The sequence below is a fragment of the Ictidomys tridecemlineatus genome, chromosome 6, assembly GCF_052094955.1.
Source record: "Ictidomys tridecemlineatus isolate mIctTri1 chromosome 6, mIctTri1.hap1, whole genome shotgun sequence".
Lineage (NCBI taxonomy): Eukaryota > Metazoa > Chordata > Mammalia > Rodentia > Sciuridae > Ictidomys > Ictidomys tridecemlineatus.
Window position 1 is genome coordinate 157224793 of NC_135482.1, and position 24741 is coordinate 157249533.

A 24741-nucleotide genomic window follows, 5' to 3' on the forward strand; every position below is an offset into this window, starting at 1 on the left:
GGAAGTTGAGAGCTATTTTAACCAGTTTCAGACTTTGGTCAACTCCAGCTGATAGCTCAGTGAGCAACACAAAAAGAGGAAGGGGTTAACAACCCAGCTTCTCTCTCTGTCCATAGTTCCAGAAGAAATGAAAAAAAATATAAGTGACTATCCATTTTCATCAACTATTTTGAACACCTCAGTAGACATGCCTTTTTTTCATTAAGTATCTTTTTTTCCTTGTGTGTTCTTACTATGCTGATTGGTTCATGGACACATACGTATTTTTTTATTCTCATTTTAAAAATGTATGCATTTTTTGTCTTGAGGGTTATGGTTTTTGTTTCAGTTTGGTTTTGCTTACTTGTTTCTAGTTTTCTTCACCACTAGCCAAATTTTCTTTCCCTTTGTTTCTTTAATTTTTCTCCTTCTAACCATCACCAGCTATAACTCTCTTGCATTCATTGTTCACTTTTTGAAATTTCACTCTTTTCTACCTTCCTATCACATTTTCTTTTCTTAATAAACTGTATTTTTACCATGTTTTAGAATTGATTGGCTTATATAACTTCTGCCTTAGCTGGGTGTGGCAGCTTACACCTGTAATATCAGTGAGGCAGGAAGATTGCAAGTACAAGCCCAGGCTCAGCAACTTAATGAAACTGTCTAGTAAAATAAAAAAAAATTATGGATGTAGCTCAGTGGGTAAGCACCCCTGGATCCAACCTCACGTACCCCAAAGCAAAACAAAATCAAAACTGCTCCTACCATTCATGCTGTAGCAGTTATTACTTATATGGATGACAGTTGACACCCATTGTTTGATTTAATGTCAGATCTAATTCATGGTTACTTATTGTATTTGTTGTTGGCAAATGCTGATCCCACCATTCCTGTTTTCTTATGGCAATTAATGTTGTAGAAACCAGGTATTTATTTTAATGCTGTATTATTATTTTTTTTTTGCATTTTTGTTGCTATTGTTTGTTTCTCCCTATTCTGTGAGGTGCAGGGAAACTACAGGGACACTACAAGTTTATAGGGTAGAGACTTCTGTGGAAGTAAACTAAATGAAAAGACAGTGCACTTTGCTCCACACACAAACTAATGACACTCAAACTTATATTTTAATACCAAGAATAGAAGAGATAAAAACCCAAACTAATAACCAGCCCCAAGGAGAAATGGGTAGGGATAGGCACTCAGTTCCCACTCACAGATATCCACCTATAGCAAAATGAGAGCTAATTAACACAAAGTCTGTGGATCCCACACCTATGAGGCAGTCTCACTCTAGGACACTTTGGCAAGTGAAGGCTGTGCCCTCAAAGGGTCAACATAGAAGAGTGGACAAGATTTCCATTTCAACAGATAGATAAAACTCAACCCAGGAATATACAATATGAAAAAACAAAGTAACATGACACCTCATAAAGTTCATAATTAATCAGCAACTGACCCCCAAAATATTGAAGTAGATGAAATACTAGATAAAGAATTCAAATGAATGGTTATAAAAATGATTAATAAATCCCAAGAAAGGAAGTCATATTATAGAATATGAATGAGAAATTCAATAAGGAGATAGGGATATTAAAAAAGAATGAAATAAATCTTAGACATGAAAGACACAATTAATCAAATAAAATGTTTAATTGAAAGTATCTTTAATAGAGTAGACCATGCTGAAGACAGAATCTCAGAGCTGGAAGACAAAGGGAACAGCTTTGAATATTCAGACTGTATTAAAATAGCCATCATCAGAATATCCAGAAACTCTGGGACAACATTGAGAGACAGGAATTGAGGAAGGTTGTGAGATGATTTTTTTTCCAAACCTTGAGAATGAGATGAACATCCAGTTTCAGGAGACATTCAGAACCCCAAATCGACAAGATCAAAAATGAATCTCTCCACAACACATTATAATTACAATGCCTAACAGAGAATAAGGATAAAATTTTAAAAGCCTCAAGAGAAAAATGTCAGGACACATTTAGAGGTAAGCCAGTCAGAATCACTTCTGATTTCTCAGCGCAAACTTTAAAAGCCAGGAGGGCTTAGAATGATGTGTTCCAAGTCCTAAAAGAAAATAACTGTCAACCAAGATTGCTGTATCCAGCAAAGCTAGCCTTTAAAATTGAAGAGGAAATAAAAAAACTTCCAAGATAAGCAGAAACAAAAAGAATTCATGACAACTGACAGGTACACAGGAAGATGGAGGGAGTAGAGGCGGCAGCTTTCCAAGTTGCTCTGTGGCCTGAGACCAAGGTAGCGCATATATAGCTTCTCAGTGAGGTGGGTGAAACAGGGAATTCATACTGGACACTCAGAGTGGCTTGGGGTCTCAGAAGGTTAGATACAATAAAATTAAGAAAACTGCTGCCAGAGCCAACCCACTATGAGCAAAGCAAGGTGGAGTACACAAAGCCGTAGTGTCTGGTTGCAGAGAAATCTGAGATCAAAATCATTATCTGAACTTATCGGAAGTAAGAGGTGGCAAATCATGGGGGTCCTTGACAAGCACACTTGGGTGTTAAATAAACTGTATCCCATCTGGCCACAGAGAACTGAGGCAGGAGTCATCTGGGAGGAGCAAGAGGGCCCGTCATGGCAGATACGGGGGGGGGGGGGGACAACAAAACCCAAATGCAGTTGGAACCACTGCATCCTGGCAGGGAACCTATGGTGTCTGGTGTAATGTGAGAGAAATGGGTGTGGGGTAGAATATACTTAGGAGGACTAGAGTTGGGAGGGCAAAGGGGAGACTCTGTATCTGGTGACTCACTTGGCCAGCTGAAGCAGTCCAGTAGTTAGAATGGGAGGGGTGAATATACTCAGAAATTAAACCCAGGAAGGCAAAGTTCTGGAGCAAAAGTGAATGCAGGATTAGCCCTCACACCCCATGACTGGATTTCTTGGGAGGCATCTGAAAACCAAACCCATATTGCAGATCAACCTAGTCTCTCCAAAGAAGGCACATTTCAACTTAGCTCCAAAAGACCTGAGGTCCAAATAGACTCAGCACCACCTGCCAGACCTCCCCTTCACAGAAGGCACTGCAGAAGCAGTACCCTGGGAGTGCACAGATCCTGTAGGAAGGGTCAAAACACAAACTGACTGTAGTCTTAACTCATCCCATTTCATACTGGCAAGAAGAGAAACTGAGTCTTATGTCAAATAGCTACAATCTTAGGCTAGTCCAACTGGTAACTCAGAGAGCCACACAAGAACAGGAAGTGGTTAATATCCTTCTGCCCTGCATAAGAATAATTGGTAAGAAAGACTATTGGATACTGACCACCCATTCCAGTCAAATATTTTGAGCACTTCAGTGCAGAAGGTCCCTTCAATCTACACCAAGATATTGGATTTTTTTTTCTCTCAACTTATTCCTTCATGTGTGTGAATTCTGGATGTCCTAAATCTTTCAGGGATATATATATATATAACTCTCCTTATCTGTCTTATTTTCTATTATAGTCAGCATTTTAAAATGTAATTATCTTTTTTTCTAGCATTGTCTTTGAGTTCATTGGATATCTTAGTATTGGTTTTGTATTCACACATTTATTTTTCTTATTTCTTTTTCAACCTTATCTTCTCTTGCTATTGGCCTAATTCTATTGTTCATTCTCTCCCCTCCCAATACTGTACTTCTTCTATTTCTTCCCCTCCTTCTGTATATCCATCACCTGCTATTGCATTCTTCTGCATTCTGTTTATTTTCTGAATTTGTAAAGTTCTTTCTAATTTCCTAACATATTTTCTTTTCCACAAATTAACTGTACTTTTACCATAGTTCAGAACTAAATGGTTTATAATAACCCTTGCCCCCACTATTAATGCTAATACAATCAATGCTGCTGTGGATGATATAGTTGACATTTGCTATTTATTTTAAAGCCAAAGCTATTTCATGGTTATTGTTTTCACTGCTGACAAATGCTGAACCCACCATTCCTATTTATTGGCAGCAATTAATGTTGAAGACATCATAGTAGGATCTGGATATTTACTTTTAACACTGTTTGTTTTTTGCACCAGTTGTTACTATTGGTTAATTATTCTTCGAGGTACTAAGAACCTCCAGAGACACTAAAAGTTTACAGGTTAGAGATTCTGCTGTAGAACTAATATTCCCTCACATTACTTCTATTGAAGGTATAAGATAAAAAGCCTCAAAACATCAACAAGTATTCAATGAGAAACAACTAGACAGAGAACTTAGGTCCCATCCCTTGGCATCTACTCATTCATCAAAGAGAAGCCCCAGAACAAATAACATAATGACACGCAAAAGGACATGCACAAAAAAAGAGGAAGAGAAATCCACTTCAATTGATGCACAAGACAAGACCTCTAAAAACATAAGAAAATAGGCAAACAAATCTCCCCCCACAATTCCCCAATAAAGGAATCCACTGTTAGTGAGGTAGATGAAAACTCAAAGATTATAAAAAGCTGATTATCAAAGTGTTCAATGAACTAAAAGAAGATCTAAGCAAGGAATTAAAAGAGCAATTACAGGAGATGAAAGACCATTTTAATAAATATAAATAACAGGGAAAAATAAAACCAGGCAGAAATCCTAGAAATGAAAGGCAAGATCAATCAAATTACAAACTCACTAGAAGGTATCAATAACAGACTAGATGGTGTAGAAAATAGAACCTCAGCCCTTGAAGACAGGTTATATTATCTTGAATACACACAAGGCAGTAAAGGGAAAAATTATAGAACATGACCAGAATATACAAGAACTCCAGAACAACATTAAAACACCAAATCTGAGAGTCACTAGGATAGAAGACAACATGGAGATACAAACTAAAGAGATAAGGAATATTTTCAATGACATATTTAGAGAAAACTTCTCCCATATCAGAAATGAAATAGACATCCACATATAGAATACTTACAGGACCCCCAATAGACCCAGTCAAATGAAAAGCTCACCAGGACATGCCATTATAAAAATGCCTAACTTAGAAAACAAGGAAAGAATATTAAAAGCCACAAGAGAGAAATATCAGGTCGCATTTAGAGCAAGCCAATAAGGGTCACCTCTGATTTCTCTGCCCAGATGCTAAAATCAGTGTATAATATGATCACTCTACTACTGTATATCTAAAAAGAATTTTTAAAAGAGGATTTGTGAATGGCAAATAAACAAGTGACCAATGTTCGAACTCATTAGCCATCAGATGCAAAATAAATAATTAAGCCACTATGCACCTATTATTGTTTACCTGTAGCAACAATTACTCTAGTTCTTCAGCTAACTTATTTTAGTAAAGAGAGAAAACTGACGGTGATATGACTTACTAGTGGGTAATAGTGAAAGTAAAACCACCAAAACAAAACCCAAAACCAAACAACCTTCAGAGTAAATCTAACCAGGAAGTAAAAGACCTCTACAATGAAAACTGTAGCTAGATGAAGTGGTATGCTTCTATAATTCTAGTGGCTAGTAAGGCTGAGGCAGGAGGATCATAAGTTCAAAGCCAACCTCAGCAACTCTGCAAGGCCCTAATTAACTGAGCAAGAACCTGTCTCAAAATAAAAAGGGCTGGGGATGTGGCTCAGTGGTTAAGTGCCCCTGGGGGTCACTCCTAGGTGCCAAAACAAAAACTACAGAACATTGAAGAAGAACTCAGAAGATGGAAAGACCTTCTGTGTTCATGGATAGACAGAATTTATGTTAAAATGGCCATACTACCAAAAGCAATATATAGATTCAATGCAATCCCCATCAAAATATCAATGACATTCTTCACAGAACTAGAAAAAGCAGTCCTAAAATTCATTTGGAAGAGTAGAAGACCCAGAGTAGCCAAAGCAATCCTAAGCCAAAAAAGCAATGCTGGAGGCATTGATACCTGACTTCAAATTATAGTAAAGAGCTATTGTAACAAAAACTGCCTGGTGATTTTCTAGGAAAGAATACTGGACAATCAAGGCAGGATCTGAAGATCCTGGGAAGTGGAAAGTTGTGTCAATTCTGTATTTCTAGAGGTTCCCTTTAGTACAGAAATGCAAATGGTTTACCCTGTGGTGGGAGAGGCACACATGCCATGAGCACCTAAGCTGCTCTCCAAACAGTGATGCCAAGTTAGAGGGAGGGTCTCCCCACATCCTCTAGCGTCTGTAGCTCCATTTTACCAAATTTTCCACTCTATGGCCCTTGGGAAGAGGCTATAGGTACGTTGGAGGTCAGCTAGACACACTTGGAGAATGAAGTCAGAACTACCTAAAGAACACCCAAATTGAGGAACCTCTCTGCCTTGGCGGGAAGGCAGGAAGTGTCCAACCGCCAATGCTCTGCTCCAGGGCAATGACCAGTAAGGGGTGGGCTTGCTCCACTCTGGCACTGACATGAGAGGTTCCACACTGCAACTGGAAACTTGTGGTCAAGAGAGTTTTTCTGCTCTGAAGAGCTACCTGCCTGTGTCCATGCACAAGTTTTGACTCAACCCAAATTCAGGAAGCCATTGCCTTTGGCCCTTGTCCTGTCTCTCTGAATGAATTGGCTTCTGTCACGTGATTATGATATGAAAGGGTTAAATGGATAGTTTAGAAAGGCCAAGAAGGGGGAAATATGCAAATATCATTGTCAAAAGCAGGAATAATATTTAAGTGGAAAATGGCCCATTACTGGGCTACATGGTTTTAGAGAGCTATGTGCAATTTACATGCCCAGAATAATTTAAATGAATCCTTACCTTTCCTTCCATTCTTAATCATTCCCATACCCATATGTGGCCTTTGGGGAAATTGTAATAAAAATAGCTACATTACAGTTCTGGGCTGAGCCTGCTTTCCTTGTTCTCATCCCTACTAGGTGAGCAGAATCTAAATGTTATCTTACAAAAATTGTGGCAATTATAATGCTGTCAGGTCTCAAGGAAACTGTATTGTTCAATTTGAAATTTTTATAAGGCTATTTTGTTAATCAGCAAACTCCCTGTGTTGTAGTATGTGGCACCACCCACTGCCTTAATACAACACTAACCGAGCTCTATGGGAGCCGTGACATGCAGTTCATTCTGATTAACCAGAGGCAGGTGGACCTGGATGCCACACGGAGACCTCAGCATCCACAGGCTGCCAGCAGCTCCAGGATTATGAGACTTTTGGCAGTTGATGCGGATACAGGGCTCTGGTGAATACTTAGAGGGCAAACCTCTCATTATTTTGCTTTCTGCTTAAAGCCCCAAGGATATGGAATTCCAGTCTACAGTAATAATTTGCTCTCTGGATTAAAAAGTCTAAAAATCCTCTCAGCCTCACTGGGATAGAAAGTATACATGGTCCAATCCCTGGCACCCAGCAGTCTTAGAGCCAGTTTTCAAAAACATTTTTTTTTTTAAACTCAGACCACAAGGAAAAAACCTGATAATATTACTAGTGAGGAGAGTAGGGATGCAGGGGGTAGAAGGGGTGAGACTGGGGAGAGCTCCTGTGTGTTTCTTTTGTGAGGGAAATACTGTCTTCATCATCTTATAAAAAGGAAGGACCAGTCTGCCATGAGATGGAATTCTCTTGACTGAACTCTTCTGGAAGGGCTTATCATCTAATGGTCAGGGACCATGCATGTGAATTATCTTCTCTTAGAGACTAATGAGGGAGACAACAACAAAAATCATTTGAGTTCTGTGTGGTGGTAAGAACAGAGTAAGAGCTTCCACTCCCCAGGTGATTTTGCGTGTGCAGATCATCAGCTTGCCGTGGGAACAGAGAAGTCCACGGTCCTGGTTCTTAAATAACCAGTGGATTCTGCAGCCATCTCAGTTTGTACTGAGGCAACTGCTTCTTGCAAGCCTTCCCACTCAGGGATTTCAGAAAAGGGTGGAAAGACCTGCTAACACTGCCAGGGCAGGAATCATTTCTTGAGGGCTTATTCCATGCCAATATTTTGGTGCAACCTGTGTTCTATTTAATCCTCCAGGCAAAGGGATTGTGGTATTAAGGAAGAATGATACTAGTGATGGAAAACAAAGCAACAATGGGCCCTTCCTCCCAAGCTATAAAGTGACAAAGGATCACTGCATAGCATATCCTGTTCATTTCATTTAATTTAAATATGAGCATTTTGTTACCTCCCTATCTATTTGAAGGGAGCCCACAGAGAAAACAATAATATAACTCCAGACTTCAAGAATGTTATGACATCAATTCCTAGCTCTAATTGATAAGGGTCAGGTTTTTTAATCTGGGCAACTCTAGGGGTCAGAACCCTCACATATTCCCATTTCTGGGACCCCACAAATGCTCGACTGAACAGGCTCTATGACACCTGCTTTCCAGACCAACTTGGCCCATCAGAGCAACTCTGACCCAAACAAGCTGGGTGCCTTGCACTGCAGGGATCAGGTGTTGCCACATGGAGGGGAGCCAAGTGCACAGTCTCCAGGACTGGGCGGTCGGGAAGCCTGCATTCTGAATCAAGGGCGGCCAGTTCTGAATGAATCTGTGGTAGCCAGAGAACAGGGCAGGTGCCCTGGGATTCCTGCCACCACTCCCCATGTGCCATGTTCAGGCATTGGTTCCTAACAGTGTGTGGGGTATCAGGGAACACCAAGGTTCCCCTGTTACCCCATCTACAGGGCATGCTGAGGTGGCCTTGGATAACATGGACGGCTTGCTTGTCACAGTCAGTGGAGGTCTGGAGAGGAACTTTGAGAGGCTTTGGCTAAGTCCTGGCTAAGTCACAGTTGAAAGAGTGAGGAGGAGATGACGTAAGTCCAGTCATGCTCTGTCTGTAGGCATATACAGCAAGGGAACTAAAGTCCCCCTCCTGCGTGGGCACTCCTACAGTAGCAGCTGAAGGAATACACAATTCCTGCTGCCACCCCAGGTACACTGTTCCCACCGCAGGCCACTGCTGTACCTTGTTTGACCTCCCACTGATGTCAGGACTGGGTGTGAGTACCACAGAGGGGATGCTGCAGTTCCTGCCACCTCCCATCCCCATGCAGTGTCTAGGCCCATACTACTGGTCAGAGGACAAATGCTTCAGGCCCCTCATCACTACTCAGACAGTATCAGAGGCCCTTGCTAGAAACAGATATAGCACTAACAGCACCTGAGGAAACCTCCATCCCCAAAGAGGCCACTACTCCCCTTCAGGTAGAGCACACAGGGATAAGCCACACCCACTGCGGTCTGCACCACACCTGCCTGAGCGTTGTGGCCAGACACACTAGGAAGCTACAGGGAGACTACACTAGAGTGCCCAGCTAGAATCAAAGCCAACTGCATAGCAAATGAACACCCCAAGACACATCTTCAGGAGAAAGCTTCTTACCAAGAAAGCCACCCATAAAAGTGGTAGTGAGGGGCTGGAGCTGTAGCTCACGGGTAGAGCACTTGTCCCATCCGTGTGAGGCTCTGGGCTCCATCCTCAGCACCACATAAAAAATGAATACATAAGAAGGTATTGTGTCCATTTACAACTAAATAAGTACTTTTTAAAAAGTGGTAATACCTGATTTACTAGGATGCACAAATCCCAAAGTAGGAACATGAGAAATATGAAAAAACAAGTAATATGACACCTCAAAAAGTCCCTAACTCTCTAGCAACAGATTCCAAAGAAACTGAAGTAGATGAAATGCCTAATAAAAAATTCAAAAGAATGATTATAAAAAAGTGCATGATCCAAGAGAATATAGATAAAAGTTAAATGAATTTAGGAAGATGGTGGATGCTTATGTTCCACCTAAAATTGAACTTAGGGAACATAAAACTTAAATAGAGTATTAAGATTACTAAGCAAGTAATTTGATTAAATAGTTAATAAAACATCTCCCCAGGGGCTGGTGTTGTGACTCGGTGGTAAAGCGCTTGTCTTGCACGTGTGAAGCACTGGGTTCAATTCTCAGCACCACATAAAAATAAAGGTATTGTGTCCATCTACAAACTTAAAAAAAATTTAAGTCTTCCCAAAGAAAAGATGACCTGAGGGATTCACTGCTGAGTTTTACCAATCTTTTAAAAGAACCTCAGTTCTTCTCAATCCACAAAATTGGAAGGGAGAGGACCCTTCCAGACTTCTTCCCTGAGGTTAGCATTAGCCTGTTATCATTATTTTGTCCTTATAACATTTTGATAACAACAAAAAAAAATCAACAAAAGAAAACTATATCCCTAAACATAGATGCAAATATCCTCAACAAAATACTAGCATATTGAAATCAAAAAGATCATATGACATGATCAAGCTGGTTTCATTCCAGGGATGCAAGGATGGTTCAACATATGCAGATAAGTAAACATAAATCATCACATTAATAGAATGATGGAAAATCATATGAAGCATCTCAATAGATCAGTAAAAGTACTCAATGAAATTTAATACCCTTTCATGATAAATGCCTTGAATAAATTAGGTTCAGGATAATGTTTTCTTGATATAATAAGGGTATATAAAAACCTATAGCCAACATCTTAATGGGGGAAAAACTAGAAGCATTTCCTCTAAAATCGGGTTCCAGACAAGGGTATTCGCTCGCTCTAATCACTGTTATTCAATATGGTACTTGAAAATTTTAGCATCAACTATTAGGCAAGAGAAAGAAAAAGCATACAAACAGGGAGGGAATCAGATGATACGAATCTGCACATAGAAAAATATAGTTTTCACTAAGACTATTAAAAGTGATAAATGAATTCAGTGAAGTAGTAGAGCACAAAAATCAGTAGCTTTTCTATTTATCAATATCAAATTTACTGAGGAAATCATGAAAGCAATCCCATTCACAATAGCCTCAAAAATTGAGATAAAATAAAAATACCTAAGAATAAACTTAACCAAGGAGGTGGAAGACCTCTACCATGAAGATTTAAAGGTATTGAAGAAAACAACAAAAAATATGACAAGACCTCTTATGTTCAAGCGTTAGAAGATTTAATATTGCTAAAATGTCCATATCACCCCCAAATAATACATACATTCAAGTCAATCCCCAACAAAATACCAATGACATTCTTCACAGAACTAGGAAAAATACTAAAATTCATATGAAAGCACAAAGGACCTTGCAATAGTGAGCAAAAAGAACAAAGCTAGAGGTATCACACAATACCCAGTTTTAAGACATATTACAGACCCATAGTAACAAAAACAGCATGGTACTGGCATTAAAAACAGATACACACACCAAATGGAACAGGATGGAGTTCCCAGAAATAAATCCATACATCTGCAGCCAACTGATTCCAACAAAGGTTCCAAATACATATGTTAAGAGAAAGGACAGCCTCTTCAACAAATGGTGCTGGTAAAACCGCATATCCACATGCAAAAGACTGAAAGAAACTTGGCCCTTATCTCTCACCCTATACAAAAATCAACTCAAAATGGACCAAAGACCTAAGTGTAAGACCTGCAGTTCTGAAACAACTACAAGAAAACATAGTAGAAATATTTCAAGGCATTGATACAGGAAATAAAACCAGAAACTAACAAATGACGTTACATCAAATTAAAAGCTTCTGCACAGCAAAAGAAACAATCAACAGAGTGAAGAGAACCCACAGAATGGGAGGAAAATATTCATCAGTTATATCTGACTGAGGGTTAATATCCAGATATAAAGAACCCAGAAAACTTAGTAAAAGAATAAGTAACCCAATTATTAAAAAAAAAAGGCAGAAGATCTGAACTGACACTTCTTAAAGAAGTAAAGATTGCAAATAAGTATATGGAAAAGTGTTTAACATCTTTGTCAGAAATGCAAATCTAAACATTCACTTTACCCCAGTTAGATTGTTATTATTAAAAAAAAAAGTGAAGCAAAAAATAACAAATGCTAGTGAGTATGTGGAGAAAAAAGGAGCTTTTATACACTGTTGTTAGATTAGTACAAGACACTGTGGAAAACTAAAAATAGAACTTCCATATGATTCAGCTATTCATCTCCTGTTTATATATACAAAGGAAATATGTCGGTATACAAAATAGATATCTGCATACCTGTGTTTATTGTGGCCATATTCACAATAGATAAGATTGGAATCAGCCTAGGCACCCGTCAACAAAGAGATTAAATACACACACACACTGGTCTATTATTCAACCATAAAGAAGGATGAAATCCTTCTTCATTTGCAGCTAAACAGATGGAAATGGAAGATAATATGTGAAGTGAAATAAGCCAGGCATAGAAAGACAACTACTGCATGTTCCCTCTCACATATGGAAGCTACTAATGTCAACCTGAAAGTAGAACAGTGATTTACTGGGTTTTGGCAGGGGTGAGGGTAGTTGCATACGGTCAATCCATGCTGTATGCATGTGTGGAAATATCACACCAAACCCCATTGATATGTACAATTACTATGAGTTAATAAAACTTTTTAAAAAGTATTTTATAATCCCTTCTTTCACCTTGTTTTGGTTTAATCATAAAAGTCATGAACCTCTATGACTGAAAAAAAATTGTAGTTCCAGATGATCTTTCTCAAAGGGGAAGTATCAGATCCTTTGAAAGGCCAAGCAGTTCTCAGATCATGTATTATTACAGTCATTGGAGTCAAATAAGAACACAGGTAGTAATTTATCTCATGCTAACCCCTGAACAGTTAGAATGACTTACATGTGTCCATTCAGGTCTACAGAGGTGCAGGCTATGGACCTCGTCATACCAGTTCCATGTATTTTGCTGTGCCCCATTTGGAGAAGCTTTTAATTATTTCCACTTTGCTTGGAGCAGAAAGTTGATTTGCTACTCTGCATCCCCATCCTGGGCTCCCCAGGCAGCCCTGGTTAAGGACCCCACTTTATTTCAATAGTGGCCCCTCTCATCGTTCACTTGAATTCAATACATAAATTGAGCTCTTTTTGTCCCTTCTCTTTTAGCACACGAACACTGCAGTGGACTAGGAATGTAGCTAATTTGCATGTGAGAAAAGCTGTGCTTCAGAGAAATGGGGGTGATGTCTGACTCTGGATGTGACCCCTGAGAGGAACAGCTGAGAATACCTTTGCAGTAATTTTTTCCACTTAGAGAATAATGCTCAAAAACAGCCATTAATACAATGTTCTTGAGAGTCATGTCAGATCTTTGTTATCTGAGGTGATTTTTCCTCTATTGTGTGAAGTCCCTAGCTCGGATCCCCCGAGAATATGGCCTGAGCATGCTGCCCCTTTAGGCACCCTCACTTGATTTCTTCCCTTGTTATGGGAACTTTCAGGCCAACCTGTCATTTTAAATCTCTCATTAGCTTTGCAAAGAAATTTGACATTTGCTGACAGTCATTGTCATGTTAGATAACTGCTTTTGCTTTCTTTCTACAAAGATTAAAACAAGTGAGAAGAAGACAACTCTCTGCCAAAACCCAAAAGGAAGCGCCGAGGAGCCTCTGTGGGCTCTTCTATCTGGATGCAGCTCACGCAGACTCCACCTGCAGCTAGCAATCAACACGCTAAATTTCAGCAATGAAAGTTCAATTGAGAAAATTCATTTACCTTGGAGTCCAGCTGCTGCATGTATGACCAAAGATATTCTATATTGGCTCCAAAAGGATGGACGTGAAGAAATGTTGATATGATGCCTGAATAAAAAAAAACAAAAACAAAAAGCAAAAACGTTGAAAAGTACTTAGAGGCAAGTGAATGTCTCAGTTAAATAATGTCATCTAACCTCAATGACTTTTGTCAGGTTGAGTTATGGTCTTGCTATTTCTAAGAGAAGTCAACAAGCATTCAATAACAGCACGTTCTGGAGATGGTACAGTGACGTGGCAAACAAAATACTCGGTGCCCTAGAATGACAGTAGTTAGCAAAGCTAGACTCTGAGATGACATTTAGATGAATAAAGGTATTTCTAAACAAAGACTCCTGGAAGCAGTTCAACTACCAATTTTATGCTTGATTTACCAATACAAAATTATAGTTATTGGAAGGATAAAATTATCTCTTTTCTTTCTCTCAGTAGATTTTGCAGTGTGAAAATGGCTAATGTGGTTGTGTCCAAAATCACACTGTCTCAAGTTTTCCTGATAATTACAGTTCTGATTATGAAAAATGCATAATCCATATTCTCCAAACTGCCATCAGAAGAAGTACACATTCTTACTTTAACATTTGCTGTTTCCCTCTGGTTGTTGCTGTTGTGGAAAAGAAGCCAGCTTGCTTTCCCTTCCTCTGCTGTAATTTACAAGATCATTTTATAAGGTCTGGGAATGGATGCTTTGGCTGGAGTTTGAATATAAATCAGAAGGTCTTTCCATCGTGAAAACCAACTGTTAGCGTAATACTGACAAACAAACAGCTGGATGTTGGTGTCAGGGCTGAAGCAGAAAGTATTACCCACCCATCCTCCCTGTTCCTGTGTTCCCAAATCAAAACAGTGGAGTCGACTCCATAGACTGTATTCTGCTTTTTGTTAAGAAGTGCTTACACTGACTTCTAGAGGGAGCGGGTACCAGGAATTGAACTCAGGGGTGCTTAACCACTGAGCCACATCCTAGCACCCCTACCCTTTTTTTTTTTTTTAGTTATAGGTGGACACAATACCTTTATTTTATTTTTATGTGGCGCTGAGGATCGAACCCTGTTCCTCACACATGCCAGGCAAGTGCTCTACCACTGGGGGCCCAGCCCTTTTTTAAGAAAATTATTTTTGAGTCAGGGTCTAAGTTGCTGAGGCTGGCTTTGAATCTGGGATCCTCCTGCCTCAGCCTCCTGAGCTGCTGGGATTATAGGTATGTGCCATCGTGCCCAGCTTACACTGACATTTTAAAAAATTAAATTAGTCATACATGACAATAGGATGCATTTTGACACATCATACATAAATGGAGTCCAACTTCTCATTCTGACATTTTTACACTGATGTTTTTAAGTGCTCTTTTAAGCAGGTTTCAAGATGTATTAAGTCTCTTGCTCTGTTTATAGTGAACCTTGATGCTTTGGAGCCAGAGGTCAAAGGGAAGATTGTCACTTCTGTAGCATGCACTCAGAGAGAGCACCAGGCAAGCCTGTCATTCTTATGTGAGGCCATCCTATATTTGCAGGTGCCCTTGGGCTGATCTGGGATAGGGCTGCATGGCCTCCTGCTTGTGTGCTGCTTGAGATGCTCTGGGGTGAGTGTCCATTTTTAAAGAAAAGTTCCCAGATTATCTTCAGGACAAGGAAGATAGAACAGAGGGTCTAGACTGATCCTCTGAAGGCTGCATCTATCGGTTTGTGAACGAGGAAGGTAGAAACAATTACATATGTCTGTGAAGCTAAAGATATCAATTCTCAGAGACTGGCCTGAATTATAAAGAACTACCATTTTATTCTGAGGGGGTGTTATTTCTTCTCTCTCTCTTTTCTAAAATGTCTTTTAATGAAATAATGGTGATAGTAGTTTTAATATTTTTAAATAGCAACCTGAAAAATACATTTTATATGCCTGTTTAAATTTTTTTTTTATCAGATTCATTTTGGAAGAGCTTCCTGATGAATAAACAAAGCCTTTTTTCAGCTCCCTTGAAGGACAGCTATTACTCAAAAGCTAATGAAATGCCCCAAACCTTCTAATTGGAGACGTTTTACAGTCCTCTGGAGTAACCTCAAGTTGTGGTAAGGGGAATATGAGGGATCGAGGATGGAGAGTTTAGCTAAGGTTGAACTGGAGGATTTGCAAAAGGATGGACTCAACAATTGTGCTGGCCATTTCCAGGGAGAAGCGGGAGGCTCCATAGGTAAGAATGAGTTTCCCAGCAGTGGAAGATACAATTGTAAGTGGCTGATTCGGAGGAGGGGAAAGAAAAGCAGGGGAAGTTGTCAGTTCTACTTGGCTATTCTGAATATCTCTGAACCTTAAAAGCTACTTCAGAAAAATACACAAACCAGTTCTGTACAACCATTGGCAAATCTCATTAGGAAAGCCCCCTTAAATAGTCTATGTAAAAGCATTCCATCAAAACCATCTAGTTTATTCTTATTTTTGAACCTCATTAGAATCAAGGGAGCAGCTTTAAATTAACCCAATAGTACAAGTTTTGTTGTTCTTCAATCACTTCCTTTAAACACTTGTTTAGCAGCAATGAGGTCTGAAGGTGCTAGGGGAATGGCACCACGTAAAACAGAGTGCCTGCTGTTGTGGAACTTTTATTCTAGGGGGAACAACACAGATGATAAACACAGAGATAAAAAATAAAGGAAACATTTCCAGATAGTGGTAAGCATAAGGAAGAAAACAAAACAATGTGAGATGGGAAGGAAACAACCACAGAAAGCCTAGGGGTTAGTTAGGTGTAGGGGATAGATAGTGCAAAGCCGCCCCCCCCCCCCCAGGCCAAAATGAGCAGGCTGGAACACTGAGCATTCAAATAGAGGTAGGTGGGGCGGATAAGGTAGGGCCTCTGTGCCAGAGTTAGGGGTCTGGTTTAAATTCTAAATGTAGCAGGGAACCAAAAGAGGGGCTCAAAACTAAGCCCTGAAGAAGTCTAAAAGTTTAAATTGAAGAAAACTCAGCAAAGAAATGTGGGAGGGTGTGATCAACAAGAAAGAATGGCCTCAAGATGAACAAGAGAAGAAAGCGTTTCCAGAAGACTCACGTCTGAATTCAACCATGCAAAGTGCAGTTGACAGAGGTTGTGGAGAGACTGGCAATATGAAATCCTCTGGTCACTTGGGCAAGAGTAGTTTTGGTGTGAGGATGCAAGCCAGACTGGAGTGACTGGAGAGGGAGGGGCAGGGACGAAATGGAGACTGAGCCCAGACAATGCTTTGACGTGGAGCAGGGAAATGGGCTGTTGGTTGAAAAAGGTTATGGGGTCCAAATAAGTTTCCCTCACTTTTCTTTTAAAGGTCCAAGATAAGAGAGCTCATGAGTGTATACGCTGAGGCATGTGATCCTGTGCTTCATACAAGGTCACACGAAGGCTCGTAGGACATGGAACTGCAGTGCCAGCAGGGAGGAAGTCCTGTGAAATCTGGATCTCCTGCTGAGCCACTAGGGGACATTGGTCTGTAGACAGAGGCAAGCCTGAGAATGGTAGGAAACACGTGTGGTTTGGGCTGATGCTTCTTGGTGTCCTGGGATTTTAAAAAGCTTTAACTTTCTAAAAAGCAGCGTGTTCTGCCTATTTGGTAAGTGTACAACCTGGTCTTGCATATTGGTTGGTTTTTGTTTCCTTTTTATCTTTACTTTGTCCGTCTGTCTTACTTTTCAAACAAACCCCTCAGACTATGTGTGGGTCTTTCAGTGAATTGCTCCTGGTATCTGAAATGCCCTTGACAACCTCTTATCCATTCATCCTTTAAGGACAGGCAGACCATCCTTTCTTTTGGAAAGGCATCTTGAACATATGCAGTTGCCCCTGTTTCTTATTTTAGTGCAAACCTCATTCATTGTAGTGAATTGCTTCCTTTCTCACTGTGAACCTCTTGAGGGAAGAGATCCTCTTACTACCAACAGCTAAAATGGGCATTGGCATGGCTGTAGGATGGCCAGTACTTCTCCAAACATGGTTCCAGAAGTGCTGGCTTCAGTATCGCCATGGATGCTGAGGGGCGGGGGGATCCAAGTTTCTGCCTTCTCCATAAGCTGTATAGGGAATTCTTCTCTCCAATGAAGGCTGATAATTCTTATAGTAGGCTCTTGACAAATGTTTGCTGATTTACTGATATGGACATTTGTGCCTCAGAAATAAGATTTAGGTCAATGACTCATTCTTTATGGTCAGTAGCTTTCCGAGAGGAACTCACTCTCCAGATTACTTTGCTCAGGCACAGCCTAAATATAGCCTCAATGCTAATGACTGAAAACACCACAAAAGTCACTGCTGAACATTCTGCAAATCTTCTCTCCACTTTCCACTCATCTGCTCCCTGATACCCGAGTATCAGGGGAACATTCCAATTTTGACACGACTGCACATGTGTGAGATGGTGACAGTGATAAAAACGGTGGCGTGAGGGGGTCCCTGAAGTGAAGAAGCACCTTGGTGATGCACAGTAAGGGTTCTGATCTGCATAGGAGTCAGGATGTACAGAAGTTTGTCTGATCATTAAGAATTTAAGAAGAGTTCTCAGAGGACCAAGGGAGGTTTTGAGGAAAAGCTACTTTGTAAACACTTTGAGTTGCTGGAGGGTTTTGATTTTTATCTGAAAGGGATTCAGTGATGAGTGGCATTGATAGGATGCCAATCAGAGATGCTGGCATGGGAAATCTATTGGGTTATTATTCAAAAGCAAGAGAAGATAGGGATACAGACCAAGTATATTATCAACATCTCCTCAGAGCCATTAGCTTATCAATAAAACATCTGATCCATTCTCCTTAATAACAATTATGTAGGGATTTCCAGTCAGCCACAGCTCCAAAACTTCAGTCCTAAATACAAAGTACTGACTCATTCTATCTCAAACAACTTCAGCATATGCCAGATCCAATATGTAGACCATATGTGAAATGAACAAGGAGTTCTGGCATAGACACCCGGTAGAGGCAAGCTGACTTAGTGTGAGGCTACAGCAGAGCTATGAAACATAAAATGCCACCCAGCCACAGCCCCAGAAAAATCTAATCCTTTATGGTCCAGTTATATGTTAACCTGTCTTCACAAGGATTGATTACAAAATAAATAGTTCCCAAATCACAATAATGAAGTGCTTTCTAAAGACCTATTTCTAGTTGAGTTGAAACTGAGTACCTGACCCCCATTAATTGTCACAAAGAAAGACTGGCACAATGGCTGAGCTCTCAGAAGCCTCAGGATCCAGATCTGCAAAGCTCCAAATGTTACCTATGAAATCCCACTGATCCTCTCATAAATATCAACTCATATCCCTTGAAATGAAGATTCCACTTTTAAAAAGTGCTCATGAGAATGTCCAGATAGGACATATGCTTTCACATAGATAAATCAGTGTCCCAAATAATCAAAAGTAACTGGGATTGCTTATTGTTTATGAAGCTTGAGCCTCAGTTCTATATTCTTTGTAGGTGAAATCCATTTGAAATCATTTATTGTTCACTTCTCCTTTCTTTCAGGCGATCAAGATTTGTGCCAATATGCATTTCTTATATACATTAATGTGTCCCAAGAGGGGATCCGGTCATGTGCATTTACTGGCACATCATGTATACTATGGACACCCATCTGTGATGATGATTTTGCCAGTTACTATTTCCAAACTGAGGGAGATTTTCTGCTGTGCTCCTGGGATTCTAGACTGGCTCAGGGTGTCCTCTAAGCCTGTATCCTTGCTACATGTTTAATTATTCCAGCGGAATTGCAGAGTATTTTTAAACCCTCCAGTTGTACCCTAAGTCTGAGGACTCTCAGAATCATTCTACCTGCAAGAATCTTCAAAGCGGCACAGCCCCAGCACCAGGAACTTCCCTTTTCTCTCTTGCCTGGTCCACAGCAGTTTTGTCCCCACTACAGTCTATTATCTAGATTCCAAAAGCTGCAGGGAAGGTCTGAATGTTCCCAACATTCGGGTATCTACAAAGTAGGAATGGCCAAGCTAAATTAGCAAGATTAATGGCAGAGGGCAACTTCATCTTTTCACAGGATCTACTGCCATCCTTAGAAACATCTCAATTATAATGTTTTCTTTTTTAAAAAATAGGGTTATTCTCTCTTTGATTACAAAAAGGTAGAAAAATATAGGTGTTTGTGGATTTGAATAACAAATAGTATCTTTTTGTCAAACTAACCTGATGTAGAGTAAAATAAAATGTCAAGAAAGGTAGAGAGAGAATGGAGAGGGGGAAACTCCTATTTCCTAAGTATAATTTAATCGAATGCTTAAGTCTCCCGTCTCCCTTCTACCTCCACATTCTCATGTACTGATTTAAGATGAATGAACTCGCTGGTTCTCTTCTGCTCAACCCTAAACATCAAACGGTAATATAGACATCTAGTTTAAGGGATCAACAGCGAGGGGGAATGTCCTGGAAAATTTAGAGTCTATTGTGCATACTTTCTAACGAAGACCTTGACTTACTAATATTTTTGTTTCTAGTACACTTGAATTAACTAATTTCAATTTTTTCCTAGTACTAAAGACATTACTGAAGAATGTGTGTTATAAATGTAACCTATCTACTCCTGTTATTGTATAGTATATAAACACTCTTTTTAAATTTTGAGGGAAGTGATTTTGTGTGTGTGACAGATCCTAGTAACTATGTAGAAGATTTTAACAGGAAGAAAGTAGTCTTGTTCTCACTTTTTTTTTTAAACCTTCCAGTGGTCAGAATTATTCACACTTAAACAAAGAGAATTTTTTTTCTGCATATCATTTTGTGCTCTGTTAATATCCTAAAAAAGCATTATAGGTAAAAATCACATTTTTGTCACACTGAGTGAAAGAGAAACAACTGTCAGAGTTGGACACATTTTCCAATAGGAGAAAAATCCAGTTACCAACTACACTTGGGTTCATTTGGGGTTCCTGAGACTGACAGCACATCAGCACGTCTTCTGAGACTTGCACATGGCATGTTATTATAGCTGTATATCATCAGAGAGAAAAAAATAATTGGTTTTCCTTAGAGTATCTCTAAGTTGATGTCATATTCAATAACCCTGTAGTTGAAAAATCTATATATGATGGATGAAGTTTGGACTATCTTTTGAATTTAATTCCTCCTGTGCCAGCTTCTGCAGGCCTTGGTATACCTGTCATCTTGAGGTAAGAGCATATGCAGTATTTAACTGCATCCAAGCACTACTTCTGCCAGATAACGAACTCCAGGAGAACAATTTTTCTCACATGTACAACAGTCTCATTCTTCACTGTTAATGGTGCCATGGAGGAGCCATTGAACTTGGAGAACCTGGGGTAGGTGCCAAGATGCAGCTTGAATAGAGGCTGTGAATCACAGGGTGAGACAATGCTTCCTTTCATCTGGGTTTGAGGGCTTCAGGGGCATACAGGCTACTAAGGCACATTATAACACATTTCCACCAAGACCTCCTCCCTGCAAGAGTCCATACTGCTTCTGTATCTGTGGATGATGGCTCTCAAAAATTACCATCTAGAGCTTTGTCTGGTCCAGACAAAGAAAAAGCCAGCCTAGAAGTAGTTTGTGGGGCAACTGTGTGTTTTAGGTGAACAGCAAATTTCTTCATCTTCCTTGGTGGCCAGTGTCTTTTGTTTATCTTGTGTAAATGGATCCACACTTAGACAAGGAATTCTGGATTAGAAGGCCCTGGATTAGCCTAGCACCAAGAAACTGGATGTACCTGTTTCACGTGTTTTACGGGCATGGCTCTGGGGCTCCCCTCAGGACATGGCCACTGCTGAGGGGTGCAAGGTTAATCTTCTGGGTTCAAAGCCTAGACATCTGACTTGGTTTGGAACTTTTGGATTAGAACCAACCTGGCCTCCGGGTGGAAGTACAAAGTCCAAATTCACATTTGTGACATGTGAGGTGTAAATTAATCTGTTTACTTGAACTTGGTTTCATGTCTGACAACCAACTAATACATATGGTTACAGAAGAGCAAAACCTCCATTAGTTTGTATGCCAATAATGTGAAATGTATGTAATATATTCTTGATGAGATTAATCTCACCTCTGACCAGAAGGCAAAGTTGTTTAAATTGCTAACAAGCTGGAGTTGAATTAATAAAATATTATTTAAGCTAATTACCCAAGACTTAAGAGAATAGATGAAGAAAAAGAATTTCCTTACCTATTAGAAGAGCTTCTTTCTCTGATTTTAAGCCTTGGCTTCTTTTCTCAATATTGTTCTCTCGATCTTGGTTGACTAATGCAACTGTCAACACATTGATTTCCTATAAAGTTAAAAAACAAAAGCCATATATATGTTTATGTAGATTCTATAAATTTCAATAAAAATCACCAGATATCTTAAGCTCTATAAAAGAGGTCATCACTTCCATTTATAAGAGAATATCAAATCTTATAAATAATTGATTTGTCCAATAGTAGAAAAGTAATTATAAAAACCTAGGCTCCTAACTTCTTCAAGCAAACCAAGAAACTCTGTGCAAGTAGAAAATTTGGCACAAATTATCTTAGATTTTTGTCCATGTTTTTATTAAATTCTATTCACTAAAGCTGTATTTGTAGCCAATTTAACAGGTTTTATTTAAAAATGAAAAATTTTCTAGGAAAGCCTATAGCACATTGATTTATAATGCTATACTAGTATCTTGAGTGAGCATGTAGGGAAACAGGACCTATTGGAGAGCAAGAAATTGTTGGTAGGAATATTTAAATTGAGTAAGTATGAATCCTGATACACAACTGGAAAAGGTAGATAAAGCAAAAGTTGGGAAATTCTTTTCTTTGGGAGCTAAAATTGAAAAACTGTACAATAAACCAATAACACATGAAATATTGATGCTGGACTAGTTTTAGTTCTTTATAACTTGAAGACAGAGATAAAGATCTAACTCATATATTCCCAGTCTTGATATTAAGACCCAAAAGAGAGTGATTTAATAGGAATTTAATGATCTGCATGTGTGGGATAATAGAATCATTAGGGAAGTTGAGTCTTATAGAGGGAAGATGTTCACTAAAAGATTGTTTTACACAGATCCAAGATAACTAAATATATGTTTCCTATACAAAGTTATGCTACAGAGTAGTACCAGGGAAATAAAGGAAACACTATACTTCCAGGAAAGTAACTGAGGGAGGACTCTGGAAATCAGCAAGGAAATAATGGGAACCTTAAAACCTGGAGATCTGGAAAAGCAATCAAGAGAAAAGAACAAGACAATCTGCAACTTCAACCCCAAGTCATGTCTGGGGAGTAGTGTGTAGGGGATGCAATGACTCCACTTGCCAGGAGAAGGTAAGTGATAAAGTACCAGCAAAACCCATAAGAGCAGCATATGGGAGGTCCTAATTGCAAGAGAAGTCCACAGTCCTTATAGGCTTAAATACAGCTTGGGAACTGGCTGGTCCAAGAACAACTTCTCTGCTCAAAACAATAAACTCACATTGGGCCTTGCCCAACCCCCAGAGCACAAGCTGTTACAACAGATGCCACTTCTAGATGCCTTAGGGGATGGCAGCTGGCTCCCTGAGCTGATGGCAGCCTTGGGCCTGTGTGTGCCTCACAGAGCAGAGAGACAGCTTCCTCAGCATCTTGCACCTCCAGGACCAACAGCTGCCAGAGCCAGAAGCTCAAGTTCCAGTGGCACTCGTTCCATAGAGATGAGGGAAGGTCTCCTCAAAAGTCTGCAGCCTTCAGATTGCAGCTGCTGGTATGAAAGTCCCCATATCACCTGTGTCTGTGGGGATCTGGGGGAAGGTTCTAGCTACAGACCCAGAATCATGGCCCAAACCCAAGTACCACCCATGCTTGCTCTGAACCTGGGAAAGGTTAAATTCATATTCTTCAGCTCCAGAAATGTAACTACTAGTGCCCTAAATCTTGTGCTACCTGCAGGGATTAGGAAAGGTCTTATCTTCAGCCCATAGCCTTGGAACTGCAATTGCTAGTACAAAATTCCTCAGCATTGATCATGCTCATCTCTGGAAAATAAGGACATTTCCACCATGTCCTGAAGTTCCAGGACCATCATTACCAATGCCACAAGTCTTGCCCATTAACACTTGACCTGCATGAGCTAGGGACATTCCTATCCACATCCTACATCTCCAGACCATAGGTACCCAAATGCCAAGCCCTGACACTCCTTGTGTTTGGACTAGAGATGTCCCCTCCACCTTCTTCACTTCTAGTTTCATGGGTAACCATACCACAAGCCCAAATGTCAGCTGTGTATTCTCTAGGAGACCTAGAGGAGGTCTCATCCACAGCCTGGAGTCCTGGAACCATACCTGCTGTGGCCCTGGCATCACCTGTGTTTGTCTCTTGACAAACTGCAGAAGGTCTCATCTGGGTCCTGCAGTTCTAAAAAGTGGTTACCTGCACTTCGAGGCCCAGAGGTACCCATAATAAATTCATAAAACCTAAGGAAGGTTCCCTTTACGTCCTAACCTTCAGTCCATTGTTCCCAGTGCCAGCAGCCCCATCATCACCTGTTTTCATTCAGGGGGATTTAGGAAAGGTTCTATTCCATCTGGGCTCCAGAATTAAAGCTGCTGGTGCCACAGGCCCTGGATCTCACATTCATCCTGAGGAATCTGCCCTTCACATCCTATGGTTCAGGGAGATGGCTGCTGACATCCTTGGTGTCACCTATGCTTGCCTGTGGGACCTGGGGATGGTCCTTCGACATTCCACACCACCAACTCTGCAACAGCTACCACTGCCGTTGATGCCCCAGTGCCATCACTGCTTGACTCTATGGGCTCTGAGGATTTACATCTTTAAAAGCCTATGTCTAGTGCAAAGTTGTACAACTATTTTCGTGCTCTGCTGCAGTCTAGACAACTGAGGCATCGATGTTGTCGACATTAATCGCAATCAAAGAAACTGTACTTTTGAACTCATGTATAATCAAAGCAAAAGTAGCTACATGGTTGACATCATATATCCCATCTAAATGAAAAAACATTCTCCTACAAAAGCTATTACATAAAATTAGAAGAGGTGAATAGTTCACTAGATGTGCAATGTCAACATTAGGGACACAAAACAGATGAACAAAAAAGATACCTCCAAAGGAATGAATTAGTTCCCCAGAAATCCCACTTTTGAGCAAAAATTATAAATTTCTGAAAAAATTCAAAATAATGACCCTAAAGACACTGAGTGAGATGCAAGAGAATATAGACAGACAATGCATAGGAATGAGAAAAAAATTTTCAGGATATGAATAAGAAACCAAAGAGAGACCACAAAAAGTACAA

At 39.9% G+C, this 24741-nt stretch overlaps 1 protein-coding gene across 12 annotated transcripts in view; it reads right to left on the reverse strand.

Moving 5' to 3' along the window:
- The window catches only part of Enox1 (ecto-NOX disulfide-thiol exchanger 1), a 521454-nt gene that overhangs the window by 15137 nt on the left and 481576 nt on the right, over positions 1-24741 (reverse strand). For all 12 annotated transcript variants that reach the window (XM_040281478.2, XM_021719677.3, XM_040281477.2 and 9 more), the window contains 2 exons: positions 21638-21740; positions 13454-13539 (listed from right to left, as the gene is read on the reverse strand). In XM_040281478.2, coding sequence (XP_040137412.1) covers positions 13454-13539; positions 21638-21740 — 189 coding nt within the window. The remainder of the gene's footprint in view (positions 1-13453; positions 13540-21637; positions 21741-24741) is intronic.